At 33.5% G+C, this 15,663-nt stretch overlaps 4 protein-coding genes across 6 annotated transcripts; 3 read left to right on the plus strand and 1 right to left on the minus strand.

Annotated features, from left to right (window-relative positions):
- Positions 1–1,315: 1,315 nt before the first annotated feature.
- LOC119600763 (succinate-semialdehyde dehydrogenase [NADP(+)] GabD) lies at positions 1,316–3,517 on the plus strand. Of its 3 annotated transcripts, none has more exons than XM_037951267.1 (4): positions 1,316–1,594; positions 1,663–1,987; positions 2,056–2,344; positions 2,418–3,517. In XM_037951267.1, exons 2-4 carry the CDS (start codon positions 1,700–1,702, stop codon positions 3,362–3,364), a joined length of 1,524 nt encoding a protein of 507 aa, XP_037807195.1. In that variant the 5' UTR covers positions 1,316–1,594; positions 1,663–1,699; the 3' UTR covers positions 3,365–3,517. The 3 variants fall into 3 exon arrangements, with proteins under 3 accessions (XP_037807195.1, XP_037807203.1, XP_037807211.1); XM_037951275.1 differs by having other exon boundaries at positions 1,400–1,594; positions 1,650–1,987; XM_037951283.1 differs by having other exon boundaries at positions 1,400–1,594; positions 1,670–1,987.
- A 1,417-nt stretch (positions 3,518–4,934) lies between these two features.
- On the plus strand, positions 4,935–5,956 carry LOC119601111 (replication protein A 32 kDa subunit). Its single transcript, XM_037951865.1, has 3 exons — positions 4,935–5,058; positions 5,117–5,729; positions 5,798–5,956. Exons 1-3 carry the CDS (start codon positions 5,046–5,048, stop codon positions 5,874–5,876), a joined length of 705 nt encoding a protein of 234 aa, XP_037807793.1. The 5' UTR covers positions 4,935–5,045; the 3' UTR covers positions 5,877–5,956.
- Positions 5,957–7,034: 1,078 nt separating this feature from the next.
- On the minus strand, positions 7,035–7,718 carry LOC119600679. Its single transcript, XM_037951107.1, has 3 exons — positions 7,619–7,718; positions 7,317–7,513; positions 7,035–7,228 (listed from the first exon to the last, which is right to left on the minus strand). Exons 2-3 carry the CDS (start codon positions 7,492–7,494, stop codon positions 7,161–7,163), a joined length of 246 nt encoding a protein of 81 aa, XP_037807035.1. The 5' UTR covers positions 7,495–7,513; positions 7,619–7,718; the 3' UTR covers positions 7,035–7,160.
- A 1,621-nt stretch (positions 7,719–9,339) lies between these two features.
- On the plus strand, positions 9,340–15,653 carry LOC119600932 (bromodomain adjacent to zinc finger domain protein 1A). The gene is made up of 6 exons (XM_037951531.1): positions 9,340–9,847; positions 9,923–13,052; positions 13,115–13,695; positions 13,834–14,009; positions 14,406–14,841; positions 14,906–15,653. The coding sequence occupies exons 1-6, from the start codon at positions 9,726–9,728 to the stop codon at positions 14,994–14,996; spliced, it is 4,536 nt and encodes a 1,511-aa protein (XP_037807459.1). The 5' UTR covers positions 9,340–9,725; the 3' UTR covers positions 14,997–15,653.
- Positions 15,654–15,663: the final 10 nt, after the last annotated feature.

Below are 15,663 nucleotides of genomic sequence, written 5' to 3' on the forward strand. Positions count from 1 at the left end.
ATATTGTGAACATATGTTGGATATTTTTTACTGGGGAAAAAATACCTATCCAGTAAAATCAAAAAATTCTCCTTTAATGTTCATATTATTTAAGCCAAACTAGTTTTATTCTATAATACTACAATTTCACTTCCGAATAACTTCCTAAAAAAGAGAATGACTTCAGAAGTAGTGAATCTGGAATCAAATAAAAAACATCCCTCCTATGACAAGCCTGTGAATTATATTTTTCCTCTTCAGAATTTATCGAAGGACTTTCTACCTTTGAACTTTATGTCAGAAGTATAATTTTAGATTATTATTTCAGTAACTGCCGGTCCACACTAGGAAACTTTTTTTGGGAAACTTTTGATTTTGCGTGAGAGAGAAAGAGAAAGAATATCATTCATCTCTCTCGCGGTACGGAGTTTCTCGTACTCGGAAACTTGTTTTGTTTTGTTATTCTTCTCATTCGTACAACAACAAATCAATGCAATTAAAGGTATTTTCAGACTACAATACTGAGTATTAACACACTTCAAATTAAAAATATTATGAAAATAATTCGCATTTTCAAAAAATCAATCTGAAATATACATTTTATGTTTACACTATAACATTTGTAATATTTTTTATCCAATTTTCAATTATTTATGCACTTTTCGTTCTTATTTTTAATGTATTTTACACTTTTTGTTTGTTTTTTATTGTATTTATAAAATACATACCGAATACGTTTGAAAATAAAAAGTTTTTGAATTGTTTTAAAAAATTTATGAATACCGACCGTATGCCAAAAAAATCAGTAATATTTTTGAAAATCAAATTACAAATTATATTTAGACTAGTAAATTGTATTATGATACAAATATTTTTGACAAGTATTAATACTCAGTATTGTAGTCTGAAAATACCTTAATACGTAGTTTCTGAAACAAAAGTTTCTGTGTGGACCATGGTATATTAATTATAAGGTAGTGTTAACAGAGCAGCTGATTGTTTTTTGCTAAAACACTTTTGATTTTTTTTACATGTATTTTGACAGTGTGCTGGCACTTTTAAGTGTAGGCATACTGTCAAACTCCATATATAAAAAATAAAATGAATTCGCTGTTTTTCTGAATTCGCCGACGACACTACCTTATAATTAATATATCTTGGCGTGGACATTAAGGAAACTTCAAAAGAGAATTAAGAAAAAGTTTCTCAACAAAATGGGTCATTGGTGTACCATTGTACTTTTGAGGATTGAATTGTACCAAAAAAGGTACAATTGTACCAATTTTGCCAACCCTGACGTGAAAGGATTCCAGTAACAATTGTTGCAAATTGTTACAAATTATCGAGTACGCGAACAGACCTAATATAGTTTAACTGTTTCATTGTTTATTTTTTTGCACATTTTTGACAATCTCGCTCTCTTATCTTATCATTATTACCACTAAGAATTGGACCCCTCTCGCCCTTTTAGCACATAAAAATATACGATAGCAATTGAAATGATTAAAAGTAATCAAGAAATAAACTAGTCAACTATAACATACGGAAAAATTCCAAAATCTAGTATAGCAGACAGACTACTCAAAGCACACATTCTAACGCTAAAGAATTGTTGGTGAGTTGAGCTTAAATTAGAAAACATACTTTTAAAATTGGGAGTATACCTATAGTACAACATTTTAGAATACAGGCAAATCATCAATCAATTGGATAATCGATAATGTTGCGAAGAAGTGTTTTGTGTGCTGTCCAGCACAAACAATTATGGCAAAGACAACGTTCGATGTCCTCGCTTTTGTGCTCGAAAGCTTTAATTGATGGCAAATGGGTGTCTGCCCTGAGTGGTGATACCTTTGAGGTAAAAAATCCAGCTAACGGCAAGGTTATTGGTATTGTGCCCAACATGAATGAAAAGGATGCACAAATGGCAATTACAGCTGCAAGAAATGCATTCTATTCCGAGGAGTGGACTTCACTGACTGCAAAACAGAGGTCACAATTATTAAAGGTAAGTTGTGGTGGGGGCTGAAATTGTGCCAATGAATGATGAATGAACATGCATATATTGTATAACAGAATTGGTATCATCTGATTGAAAAACATACTCAAGAAATTGCTGAAATTATGACAGCTGAGTCCGGCAAACCAATTATTGAATCCAAAGCAGAAGTTTTCTATGGAAATGCATTTATGGAATGGTTCGCAGAGGAGGCTAGACGTATCTATGGTGAAATAGTACCAACACCAGTTCCCAATCGGGAATTGATTGTCATGAAACAACCTCTTGGTGTAGCAGCTCTAATAACACCTTGGAATTTTCCATTGGCCATGATTACACGTAAAGCTGGAGCAGCTTTAGCTGCAGGTTAGTATATCAACTATCTACTAGTTGTTACAAAGTTAAAACACCATAATTTATGTTTTTTTTACGTCAACAGGATGTACTGTTGTTATAAAACCCGCTGAGGACACTCCGTTTACAGCACTGGCTGTTGCCAAATTGGCTGAAGAAGCTGGTATACCTAAAGGTGTTGTCAATGTTGTAACCTCAAACAAGGCTGCTCCTATAGGAGAACTATTTTGCAAAAGTCCAGATGTTCAAGGCATTTCCTTCACAGGATCAACTGAAGTTGGTAGAATACTCTTCCGTCAGTCAGCAGATGGTATTAAACGTGTTTCCTTAGAATTGGGAGGAAATGCCCCGTTCATTGTCTTTGACTCAGCCAATTTGGAAAAGGCTGTAGACGGCGCAATGGCTTCCAAATTCCGTAACTGTGGACAAACCTGCGTCTCGTCCAATCGTTTCTTTGTGCAAGAGGGAATTTACGATAAATTTGTAGCAGCACTTAAGGAACGTGTAGAAGCTTTGAAAATTGGACCTGGTGATAAAGACACTACTCAAGTGGGTCCTTTAGTAAATGCAATGCAGTTTAACAAAGTATCAGGTTTTGTAGAAGACGCGCGTAGTAAGAATGCTGAAATTCTTTGCGGCGGCAAACCTTTGAAAGAGTTGGGTGATCTCTTTTATGCACCAACAGTTGTCACAAATATTCCTGCAAATGCTAAAATTTACACCGAAGAAGTATTTGGCCCGGTTGTCTCTATCATTAAATTTAGCACTGAGGAGGAAGCTTTGGCAAAGGCCAATGAGTCCCGCCGTGGCTTAGCTGGATATTTCTACAGTGACAACATTCAACAAATATTCCGCGTAGCCAAACGTCTTGAAGTTGGCATGGTTGGTGTTAATGAAGGTCTTATTTCTGCTGCTGAAGCTCCATTCGGCGGCATAAAAGAGTCGGGCATTGGACGTGAAGGTTCTCATCACGGTATTGACGAATATACAGAGGTCAAATACATTTGCATTGGCAATTTAAAATATAATTAGAAAATATGTAAACTCAGAATACTCAATACACAAAAACACACTTTCCTTAGAAAAAGCAGCAGCTTTAAATTTATGTTAACAAAGTCTTCCAGTCATTAAATGTTAGTAGTTTATTTGCATAATATGATTTAAAATAAAATATTGTTAAAAATATATGGATTACGTTTTTATGTTTAAACATAAATAGTAAATAAAAAATCATAAAATCATAATTTTAAACGTTTTAGTTTTTTCAAAGACCATTAATCTGAACAACTTCGAAATTTTTGATTTTCTTCTCATTAATTTAATTTTTATTATATTTGGCACAATTTGGAAAATTTTTGTTTTCGACATTTCACAGACATTCAACATATTTTTTGAAACATATATAATTTCACGCGATTTTCCATAATTACTTTTGAATTGCCAGATATTGATTTATAATGTACATCTGGCAACTCAAATTTTCAAGTGATGATAACTAGGGTTCTATAGTTGAAACGAAAAGTCGACTTTTCGACTTTTTGCATTTAGTTAAAAGTCGACTTTTCGACCTTTCGACTTTTTCCATTTTATGAAAAGTCGATTTTTCGACTTTTCGACCTTTTTCATTTATTTAAAAGTCGACTTTTAGACTTTTCGACTTTTAGTATTTTATAAATGGTCGACTTTTCGACTTTTTCCGACTTTTCGACTTTTTCCAACTTTTCGACTTTTCGACTTTTTCCGACTTTTTTCGACTTTTTTCGACTTTTCGACTATTTTCGACTTTTTCCGACTTTTCGACTTTTTCCGATTTTTCGACTTTTTGATTTTTTACGAATTTTTGACTATTTTCGATTTATTTCGACTATTTTCGACTATTTTTTTACTTTTTTCGAGTTTTTCCGACTATTTTAGAGTTTTTGACCTCTTTTCCCCTTTTTTAAAATTTTCGACTCTTTTCGACTTTTTTCGACTTTTTCCGACTTTTCGACTTTTTCCGACTTTTCGACTTTTCGACTTTTTTCGACTTTCTTCGACTTATCGACTTTTTTCGACTTTTCAACTTTTTTCGACTTTTCGACTTTCCGATTTTTTGACTTTTCGACTTTTTTCGACTTTTATTTACAAAGTCGACTTTTCGACTTTTTTATAGATGATAGTCGAGTTATCGACTTTTTTGGAACAAAATAGTCGACTTCGACTTTTCGACTTTTTTCGACTAAAAGTCGATTGTTCGATTATTCGAAAGTCGATTTATAGAACCCTAATGATAACTTTTCTGTATAAAAACATGAACAAAAAACATTACAAATAAACTTGTTAAAATTAACAAAAATTGATTTATAATGTACATCTGGCAACTCAAATTTTCAAGTGATGATAACTTTTCTGTATAAAAACATGAACAAAAAACATTACAAATAAACTTGTTAAAATTAACAAAAACCGTGAACTGGAACATCTACTTATTTAACAAATTTAATAATTAATAATATAAAACAACTATTAAAATGTAAAAATAATTATTAAATAAAAAAATAAAATTAAGGTAAAAATCGATAAACTTCAATAAAAAATCGCTAAATAAGCTTTACTGCTTTTTGATTTAAAAACGCGGCAACAACACATGCAAACAAACAAACAAACCAACAGCGAAACTGGGTAGCCAATTTTCTTTATTATTCAGCAAAAATTTCATCACATTTGAAATAAAATGAACGATACATGTAAGTATAAATTTAATACTATATTAATTAAATATATTTTAAATTATTTATAATTAAGACCAAGGAGATTTTAATGCAACACAAACAACTGAGGGAGCTTCGGCTGAAAAAAAAGCTGAGGGTATTGTTCCGGTATTAATAAAGCAAGTCCTAAATTCTCCAGAAGGAAACTTTCAGATGTTCGATATGACATTTAGCATGGTGTATGTAAAGGCGATTGTGCGTAATATTGAAACATCATCAACAAAGATAACTTATTTGTTGGAGGATAGTACTGGACGGATTGATGCTCACTATTGGTTGGAGGAAGGGGACACTTTGAAGGCGCCCGATGTTATGGTAAACAAATATGCCACTGTTTATGGAAGTGTAAGATCGCAGGGCGGACAAAAGACATTAATGGTTTTTAAAATGCTGCCGGTTAATGACCCTAACGAAGTAGTCACCCATGTACTGGAAGTTTTAAATGCTAGATACAAAGCTGAAGAATATGCAACTAAGGGATATGGCGATTTCGGTGGTTCTAAATCTTCAACCGGAGGTAGTGATTTAGGCTTAGAAGGAAAACAATTGGCCGTTTTTCAGGCTATCAAAAATCACAACTCTACCGATGGTATTAGTCGTTCGGAATTAAAACGAAAATTCACACATATGACGGATAATGAATTGAAGTAAGTAAAATAAAAAAAAAAATTTAGATCAGTTAAATAAAAAACAAATATTTCTTCTCTACTTATAGTCCTATACTAGACTTCATGATTGGAGAAGGTCACATATATTCGAGCATAGATGCAGACCATTTTCTCAGCACAGAGTAGCTCTACTGTATTTATAAAATTGTTTAATATTAAGATATTTTTATTTACCATATTCAATATATCTTTGAGAGAAATATAAATTGAAGCTTATTATTTCTAACAGCGTAGCGAAATATTGGACTAGTGAAAATAAGCTTTTTAAAGCGGAATTTTCAGTAGCTAAATGAAAAGACGCAAAGTGGATCGTCTTGAGATCCTTAATAAGTTGCTAAAATTCATCACTAATCCCGAGACCGCCAAGTAAAAATTTGCATATATCTCGCTTATTAAATATCCTAAGCGTTTAAATTTTAATATTTTTAGTAAATAAAATTTTCTTCATTTTGGTTTAATTAGCGAATCATTAATCATTTTCGACTTATGGTGATTTCTTTTTCGAAGCAATCTCGGTATTCTTAACACTAATAGAGATTTTAGACATTGGATTTTCCTCTTTTCTTGAAATTATTCAAACCTAAAATTATGATAGTCCCTAATCTTAATACTGGACCTGTTCGGAAATGCATCACAGAAATTATCATTTGCAAAAAACGGCAAAATTCGCATCATAAAAATGACTGATAAATGAATGGGTATGTATTTAGATTTTAATTTGTTTTATGAACTTCATTTACCCGTTTTAAAGCGAAAGTAAACCTCTATGCATAAAATGAGCATCAGTTTATTTGCATCAGCATCGCAACCGATGCAGTGCAATGATGCGTTTCAGAAATAGCTCATTCTTACTACTATTGGAATTAAAAAAAAAATACAAATACAAAATTAACTTCTAAAGAATTAACTAAAAATCGAATTCTCTTATAGGAATTTACACACAAAAATTTTAGCAGCCATGATACAACCATAATGTTATGTTATATTATGGTTAGCAGCAATAAATTTAGCAGTTCGTTTTTAATTATGAATAAGGTCGTTAAATTTTTTAGATTATACGAATTTCAAACAATTATCTTCATTATTTGAAGCCTGTAGAACCAAATTGATTAGTAGTTTTCAAATGTTTAATTTGCACCTTTTTATATTAGAAAAACTGACATTATCTATAGTTTAGAAATTTTGGGAATATCTCCTAAAATTAATGAAACTACTGAAAAACTTCAAACCAAAAGAAAAATTAGTAACAGTAGCCTGCAGTATTTCCCAAGTTAATAACATAACTTATTTTAAGACTCGAAGGAGTTTTACATTTATTTTTTTAGAATCAGATTATATCAGAAATAAACTTAAATACACGACGATATATGAAACAATCTCCAAGAATGCCATAATCTATGAACACTTAATTTAGTGATGTTCGGCATGTTCTTTAGCTTGGCTTTCAGCCCAGGCCTTCTTGTTTCCAGGAGAGTTGGCTAAAAGCAAAAACAGAAAAATGAGGTTAGATTTTTTCAACAACCAATATTATTTATTATTGATATTAAAGTGAAAAACATTGCTTACCGAGTTTGCTGATCTTGTAGAAGACTGGAATACACAAACCAAAAGCAACGAAGTAGTAGCGCCAGATCCATTGGTTCTTAATGTAATGTTTCAATGGAAATTGAGCGATTTTGGCCGAAAAAGTGTAGGGGAACTTCATGGGATTGCCAACGGGCTTCTCAACAACTTTGTCTGCCATTTTTAGGTTCTTTACACTTCTAAAAAAAGAGTTAGAAATATATTTTTATAAAAATTTGTTGTAATTTTCGTTTAAAAATTATGTAATCTATATTTTTTTTATGAAAAATCCACCTCTCCAGTACCTTCAAGTCAAGAAATTCGCAAAATGTCAATTTCTACTGTGAAGTTGGCTGCATTTCGCAATTTGTGCTGCCAGATTGATGAGAATTTAATTACAATGTCAAAATATTTTTACATTTTCGGCAATAGATGGAGCCACAAAAGTACGCTGCATCCACTGTTGCCAGATTTGACGATTTATCGTCATTTTGACGATTTTCACTGTCAAAAATGATATGGTAAGTCTAAATTCGACGATTTTTTAAAATAGGATTTTTGTACTAATATGAAAAAAGTCGAAAAGTCGACTTTGTAAATAAAAGTCGAAAAATCGACTTTTCATAAAATGGAAAAAGTCGAAAGGTCGACTTTTAACTAAATGCAAAAAGTCGAAAAGTCGACTTTTCGTTACAACTATAGAACCCTAGTGTGAAGGGGGATTTAGTAGGGGTTATTGGATCTAGAATAATTGGTAGTGGGAAGAAGGATAGAGGGAGTAGTGTTTTTGGACATTTGATTTAAAGGAGGAAATTTGTTTTGCATACGAATAATTGAAATATCTAATATACATACATTTACTAGAGATCATAACAAGTTAGTTTGCAAGAACTCAATGTAAAGGCCCAAATAGACTACACAAGCGGCTTGACAAACATACTTTTTTCATTCCCATCGTGCTTCGTTACCGTTATCGCTTAAAGGGAATCAGGCCGTCCTTTTTGCTCTTCCTTCGAGAGTTTTACGTTGGTCAATGTGTTACGTCGAATAACTGTACCGAGTTACGGTTTTTTAAGTGCATGTTGACCATATTCATTCGTGTTAACTTAGCCTAAGTTTTAATTTTGATTATGGTGGAGAACCAAAAAAAATTGATATTGATTTGATATTCTGTCCAGTAGAGTTCTATAAATCGACTTTCGAATAATCGAACAATCGACTTTTTGTCGAAAAAAATCGAAAAGTCGAAGTCGACTATTTTGTTCCAAAAAAGTCGATAACTCGACTATCGTCTGTGAAAAAAGTCGAAAAGTCGACTTTGTTAATAAAAGTCGAAAAAAGTCTGAAAGTCTAAAAAAGTCGATAAGTCGAAGAAAGTCGAAAAAAGTCGGAAAAAGTTTAAAAGTCGACTTTTAATTAAATGAAAAATGTCGAAAAATCGACTTAAAATGCAAAAAGTCGAATAGTCGACTTTTAACTAAATGAAAAAAGTCGAAAAGTTGACTTTTCGTTTCAACTATAGAACCCAACTGTCCAGTCATTCTGGAATAATTGGTGTTGGCGTTATAATTTTTCGATTCGTCCAAGAAGTCTTAGCTGCAGATGCAGCTAAGCAAACTTAAAGTACAAACATATAAACAAACAAAACTAAAATCTTTCGAAATTGATAAAAATTTAAATAGTGATTTTGGAATTTCTATTGAAGAATGCAACTTTCTATTGGGCTTTTCTGAATTTCAAGTGAATATTGTCAAATGGAAATAAATAAAATCTAATTTTATGAGTCGTTGTAATGACTTTTTAAAAGGATTTCGATAATATTATTCCGATTCAAAATCCTGAATTTTCCCAATATTTTCTTTCAAAATCAATGAATCCATTTTTTATTCAATATTGTTGAAAAATTTAAAAACAGCTGAAAATTTAGACTGCTTAGAGTCGATAAGACACCGCCGAAATTTTTAACGTTAGCTGCCGCCGTCGATAATGTTTATCGGCGCAGGTCTCTGGCGGTTGGGCATTTGTCGTTTTTTTTTGGTAAATTCATACAAAAAAAAGCACGCCAAACATACATTAAAATTTTCGCGCGTGAATTTTGCAAAAATTATTAAATTTCACTAAAATTTAATGAATAAAAACTAAAGAATCTATTCAAAAACAACTTGCTGATTGTTCGAGAATGAAAATAAAATCAAATTGCATTTGAATAAATAACGAAAATTGTATTTTTAATTGTTTCTTGTGTCGTGAAAAAAATTGTGCTAGACTTTACATTTTTACACACTAACACACACATGCTTCTTGTATAAACAACAAAAAGGAATTTTGAAAGAATTAAGAAAAATAGAGAAAAACTCAAGGAAGTCAACATTTTACAATAATTTTAATAAGTAAAATATACAAAATTAAAAGATGCCTATTTGTAAACGCGATGGCTTCGACAACGCTCCCTCCAAAAACAAAGATGAAACGTTTCACGATAACGAAGAGGTCTTCTACTGCGAGGTGACCAAGGAAATATTCAAACAATATGAGTAAGTATACTTTGGTGGTCTACTGTTTCTTACACTACAATTAACATAATAATTGGTGGTAAATTTCTAATGTAGGGATTACTTTCGTCATGTAATGGCTATAAATTCGACTGTGTGGCAATGTGAAGCCACGGGTAAGGATAATCTCACATATGCCGAGGCTTTGAAGAGTGAAAAACGCGCACGCAAAAAGATGGAAATGTTTAAGGATAGTCTGCGTCCGCCAGTGATGCTGGTTATAGAGCATGCCAAACAGAGTTCTCTAAACGTTTTGAACGCTTTAACTTTTCGGTTTTTGCGCAAACGTTTCTTTCTCAATGAGGAAGTTCAGATTATGGAAAAAAATAAATATGCCCCTTACACCGTAGTCGATATTCAGTCGCCGGATAAGAAAGTACCAGCGAATGGTGTCTACGAGGACACAGAGAATTTATTGTACAAATTAAAGAGTTTGGGTAAGTCACAAACAGAAGCTACAGTTCCATTTGATAAAGTAAAGCGTCAAAGGTTTGAATTTACTTCCGAAAACTTGCAAATGTTTATCAAGAACAATGTTGTGCGAGTCGATGGTATTTTGAGGCCGAAACCAGAATCATATCAGAAATATGTCACAGAACGAAAGATTACTTTCGACAAAATATTTATTGGAAAAATGCCACACTTTACGCCAGCCAAAATAAAGAAACCAGAGGATGCCAAAAAGCAATCAACCCTCAATAATTATTTCGGCAAGAAGCCGGAGAATGAAAAGTCCACCAGTAAAACTGTCAGTGCGCAGGAGAAAGCCAAGCTGGAAAAAGAGAAGGCAGAAAAATCAGAGGCCAAGGCCAAGTCATTAAAAGAAGAAATGGAGCGCTTAAGGCGCCAAAAAGAAGAACAACTGTTGGAGCAAATGCGTCAGAAAGCCGAAAAGCGCGCTAAACTTATGGAGAAAATTGATGAAGAATGTGCCGCGTTACTTACTAAAACAGATGACTTGGAGAGAACTGATCAGCGTCTAATGCCAACGTTCTCCCCTGTTAGTACTATTTTGCCAGCAAAATTGGTTGGTGATGCATTTATGTTGCGTGAGTTTATGCATACATTCGTTGGTATCTTGTCAGGAATTGAGGTATTCCGTGGTAATTTGAGTTTCTTTGAAATGGCTCGTTCGTTCACCATTCGAGAAGTGGCCGGACCACTTTCCGATATCATACTAATTTTATTGGGCACAGTTATGGATCTTCAACGAGAGGAGGAAGATGAGTGTTCTGTTGATTATAAAAGAGGCGATTCACCCATACCATTCTGGTCTCACAAATATGTAAAGCGTCATTTTTCATTTAAATTAAATGAATTGCCTTTAGATGCCCTAACAGTAAGTGAAGTTTTGCGTTTACATATTCTGTCGTCAGGGGCTGTGGTGAGAAATAAGACGGCTGAAAAATGGCGTATTATGTACAGGAACGGATACACTTCATCCGAAGACCCCGGTATAGCATTGAGAGCACAATTTCCTCACATAGTTCGTGCCTTGAAACTATATACTGTCTATCAATTACCATTCGTCGATATAATGCGCATTCTAAAGTGTTTAATGGCTCAGATGCTGACATATTCGGGAACTATAAATCTTATTGAAGAGAGAATGGATCAAACCAGTAGTGCCAGACAAGAACTAAAGAATCTTGTAACGGCGGAAAATCAAAGAGTTACAAAGATGCAAACACAAAAACGCGCCCTTACCAATGAATTCAATCAACAGTGTATGGAGGAAGAGGTTAAAAAGGACGCTGAGAAACGTAAGAGCTTAGAAGACAAACTAAACAAAAAAGTTGCAGAGCTCCTAGCGCAATCAGAGCGCGAACACAAAAAATTCCAACAACAGGTGTGCAAATTAAATGAGACTCTTTTCAATTTCCTTGTTTATTTGGGCATGGATCGGGCATATCGTAAGTACTACGTATTGGAGTCAATGCCAGGTATTTTTGTGGAACATTCATCCGACTGTATGGATATCTGTTTGGAAAATCCACCCAAAAACAAATTAAGAAGTGGAATAACAGCAAACGCTGCGAATTTACCTAAAAACCGAAAAGAACTGCGTTCGTATTTGTTGAAAATGTACACAGAGGAAGAAAAGAAATCAAGTATGGCTTCAGCAGCAAACAAGAAAGAAAAGGAAACAGAGGCTGCTCAGGAGGATAAGGAAAATCAAAATCAACAGAACGGAGTCGTCAATGGCCTTACAAACGGTCATGTTAATGGTGAAAAGATGGATGTGGATGATGAAAACGCCTCTACGACATCATCGCCAACACAATATGAACTTTTTATGTGTACAGGAGAAGCACGTAATTGCATTGTTCACGACGAAAGAAATACGGATCGCAAGCATTGGTCTTATCTCTATAAGAAAGAAGATCTTGAGGCTTTAATAGATTCTCTTAATCCTTTAGGTTTTCGAGAATCGGAACTACGTGAACAATTGACCACACTAAAAGAACTAATTCAGGAACACATCAAAAATTGTCCTGTGGACATGTTGAGTGTTGACTCAAAGCAAAGTCAAAAGTTTAAAGCTCAAATGATGAATGATACTTATCGAAAATATAACAACTCAAATTTCGGCTTCCCCATCGGCTCCACCGATATAAATGAAGTAATGTATGGATCTTTGGTCAAACGAATTTTACAATTCGAAAGTGAAATTTACACAGGAGATCTGGGTCGCCTTAAAGTAAAAGATATGGAAAAATGGAGAAAAGATTTGCACAAGAGCTGTTACGATCCTCAAGCTAAATTGCAGTGGGGCCCACCCAAACAAAATGCATCCGTGACCGAGGAGGAAAATATGGATGAAGATGATGACAATGAAGGTTCGGACATTGAAGTCGATACCAAAGACGGCGATGATCGAAATTATGCTGGAAAGCCTTATCGTGACCCCGGTGAAACTTTGGGCGATACATTGGAAATAGATTCCGAAGACAGTGGTGATGAGGGTATTTCTCTGCACGATTCCGATACTTTACGATCATACGTAAAGCAATTAGCTTCAGCCCTGCTTCAAGTTGAACAAGCAGTGGAAAGGCGTTTCCTCAAAGAACCCTTTGGTGTACAGGTTATCAAAGACAAAGATTTAATGGAACGCAAACAACAACAAGCCATCGACCGTTTGCGGCAATGGGAGGTATCGTTAATGGAAAGTACCAGCTACTCACAGGTATGCTAAAAATTAAATCGTATTCATTTTATATTCATATTAAAACTTTGATAAATTCTCAGGTGTTTTTGCATTTAAACGTTTTGTATGATTGTATCATATGGGCTCGTTCTACGAACAAATCTAATTGTATGGTCTGTCGACGGGGGAGTGATCCAGATAAAATGTTGCTTTGCGATGAATGCAACGGTGGTACTCACATGTTCTGTATGAAACCAAAAATGAAGACTGTACCGGAGGGCAATTGGTACTGCAAACGATGTGTGGCTCGTCTGGGTCTGGAAAATGAGGGTGATAAGAAAAATAAAAAGACACAAAGTCGCAAACGGAAGTTTATTGTCGACGAAGACAACAGTGATGCGTCATCTGTTACGTCTGAGACAAAGGCTTCAAGAGGGCGGCCCAGTGGTGGTGGGCGTAGCAAAAAACGCTTACAATCGCAAGAAATTGAAGAAGCCTTGGAGGAAGATGACGACGACGACGTTGATCAAGACGAAGAGCTGTATGATGAGGACGAAGTGGAAGTTGAACACACTTTGCATGACATCGACGAAGAAGATCTGCAGCCCGATGAAAATGATGCTGATAATGACAATGAGAAGGAACAAACAACAGAATCAAATAATCAGTCTGATGTTGATGAGTAAGTTTTGCAAAGATAACGACCTCTATATTCATAAATTAGTGATAAAGTTTTTGATGGTTTATGAATATATTTAGAAACATTATGTAGAGAAATATCGATTTACTTATTTCTTTTTGTGCCTCTACTGTTTTTCAGAGATGAAAGCGTATGCAATGTTTGCTCGTACGATGGCAGTGAATTGTCTTGTACACGTTGTAAAGACTCATTCCACTTAGAGTGTATTAATTTGAAACGTATGCCACGTTATAATTTTGTCTGTACCAAATGCAAAACTAAAGATGGCAACAAGAAAAGAAAAAGTCGAGCAAATGGTAAGTAAAATAAATTTATGGATTAACAACCACAACTGCATTAAAATGTTATTCACCCCTATTCTGCATTTCGATTACGTTTACGCATTCAGTTACGCAACGGTCGAAAAAAGTTATTCCAACAAAAAACTGAATCTTAAGAAAAAAAGAAGCATTTCCATTTCTTTTCAATGTTTTACGATTGCATGCATTCTGCTACGTTTTTGTAAATTGTTGTTTATATGGCGGAGAGTCGATTCGAAATGCAGAATACCAAAGTTGCCAAACGAAGAAATTCGATTCGAATTGAAATGCAGAATAGGGGTGTTTATATTTATACGTTTAAATTTCACATGGGTATAATAAATATACTTAAATTCAATAATAGAAGTAATAATTAATATTTTAATATTGTAGATTCAGCATCTGATAATGAGAGTGATGATGATGAAGACGACGAACCCCTTGTCAAACGAGGTCGACCTGGGCGTCCTCCATCTCAGCGGAATTCTTTGGCCAATGGCAGCGTATCGTCCACACAAGAAAATGTTAAATCTAATAGTCGGCGATCAATACGTCGTACAGCAGATAATTTGCCGTTGAATAGTCCGGCTCTTTATGAACTTTTGGAGAAAATTATGAAAAATGAACACGCATGGCCCTTCCTTAGGCCAGTTTCTCAGTCGGAGGTACCCGATTACTACGATATCATTAAAAATCCTATGGATTTCGCAAAAGTAAAATCCAAACTTAATATGGGCTCGTATCAGATAAATGAGGAAGTTATGCGTGATATCGAACTCGTATTTAGTAATTGCGATGATTACAACGTAAAGGGCAATGAGATTTACCAGTAAGTTTGATCAAATGACTTTATTTTTTATGTAAAAAACTCATTGTTTGCTTTCTTTAAATAGAGCTGGTTCTGCATTGGAAAGACATGTCATCGACTGGTGCAAGGAACTTAATTTACCATTTAAGCCTAGTGACATGAACACAGAGGAATAGATAATTAATTTTATTATAGAAAAGAAAAACAAATTCTAAGCGATTGTATTATATTTCATTAGATTTTTTTTGTCCATTTTACAAAAATTATTACATTTTCTTTTTAATCTTATGAAATTTTGTCTTCGATATTTATTTTATATTTAGAAATATTTAAATACCATGTTTTTCTCTGTTGCCTAAATTTCTATATTTTGATTATATATACACATATTTACCTGTTAAATGAATCCTTCGTTATAATTTAACTGATTATCCATGTTATGAGCAAAACAAACACACTGATTCTATCGTTATTTATTTAAAAAATTCCGGTTAGAGTGTTAATAAATTTAAAACTCATTTATAAAATTCATTTCTTTTCTATTTGTATCTTAAGTATAAGAGCTTGGAACAACACTTTTGTTTAGAAATTAAATTCTAGTTTTAAGACTAAAAAACAAAAATTTAATTAAGATTCTCACCAATTAATTAGAAAGAAGCCTATTAAAATGCAGAACGAAAACAACACACAACATTTATTAATAATTTTCGGTTTAAAATAATTGAAATAAAATTTGCATTATTAAGATAAAAACAAAAATATCAAGTATTTTATTAAAGTAAAAATGTCTTGAAAAGATATTAGACCAATTTCATTTATTATGAGCCTAAGAATGAAATTATT

Source organism: Lucilia sericata, unplaced genomic scaffold (assembly GCF_015586225.1).
Source record: "Lucilia sericata isolate MDLA Ls3-8-SP2 unplaced genomic scaffold, ASM1558622v1 Contig000005F_arrow, whole genome shotgun sequence".
Lineage (NCBI taxonomy): Eukaryota > Metazoa > Arthropoda > Insecta > Diptera > Calliphoridae > Lucilia > Lucilia sericata.

Coding starts and splice junctions, on each gene's coding strand:
- LOC119600763 (XM_037951267.1), top strand. CDS start 1,700: ATGTTGCGAAGAAGTGTTTTGTGTGCTGTCCAGCACAAACAATTATGG. Junction 1,988..2,055: donor AGAGGTCACAATTATTAAAG/GTAAGTTGTGGT, acceptor ATTGTATAACAG/AATTGGTATCATCTGATTGA. Junction 2,345..2,417: donor TGGAGCAGCTTTAGCTGCAG/GTTAGTATATCA, acceptor TTACGTCAACAG/GATGTACTGTTGTTATAAAA.
- LOC119601111 (XM_037951865.1), top strand. Junction 5,730..5,797: donor ATGACGGATAATGAATTGAA/GTAAGTAAAATA, acceptor CTCTACTTATAG/TCCTATACTAGACTTCATGA.
- LOC119600679 (XM_037951107.1), bottom strand. CDS start 7,494: ATGGCAGACAAAGTTGTTGAGAAGCCCGTTGGCAATCCCATGAAGTTC. Junction 7,229..7,316: donor CTACAAGATCAGCAAACTCG/GTAAGCAATGTT, acceptor TTTTGCTTTTAG/CCAACTCTCCTGGAAACAAG.
- LOC119600932 (XM_037951531.1), top strand. CDS start 9,726: ATGCCTATTTGTAAACGCGATGGCTTCGACAACGCTCCCTCCAAAAAC. Junction 9,848..9,922: donor GAAATATTCAAACAATATGA/GTAAGTATACTT, acceptor TTTCTAATGTAG/GGATTACTTTCGTCATGTAA. Junction 14,010..14,405: donor AAGAAAAAGTCGAGCAAATG/GTAAGTAAAATA, acceptor TTAATATTGTAG/ATTCAGCATCTGATAATGAG.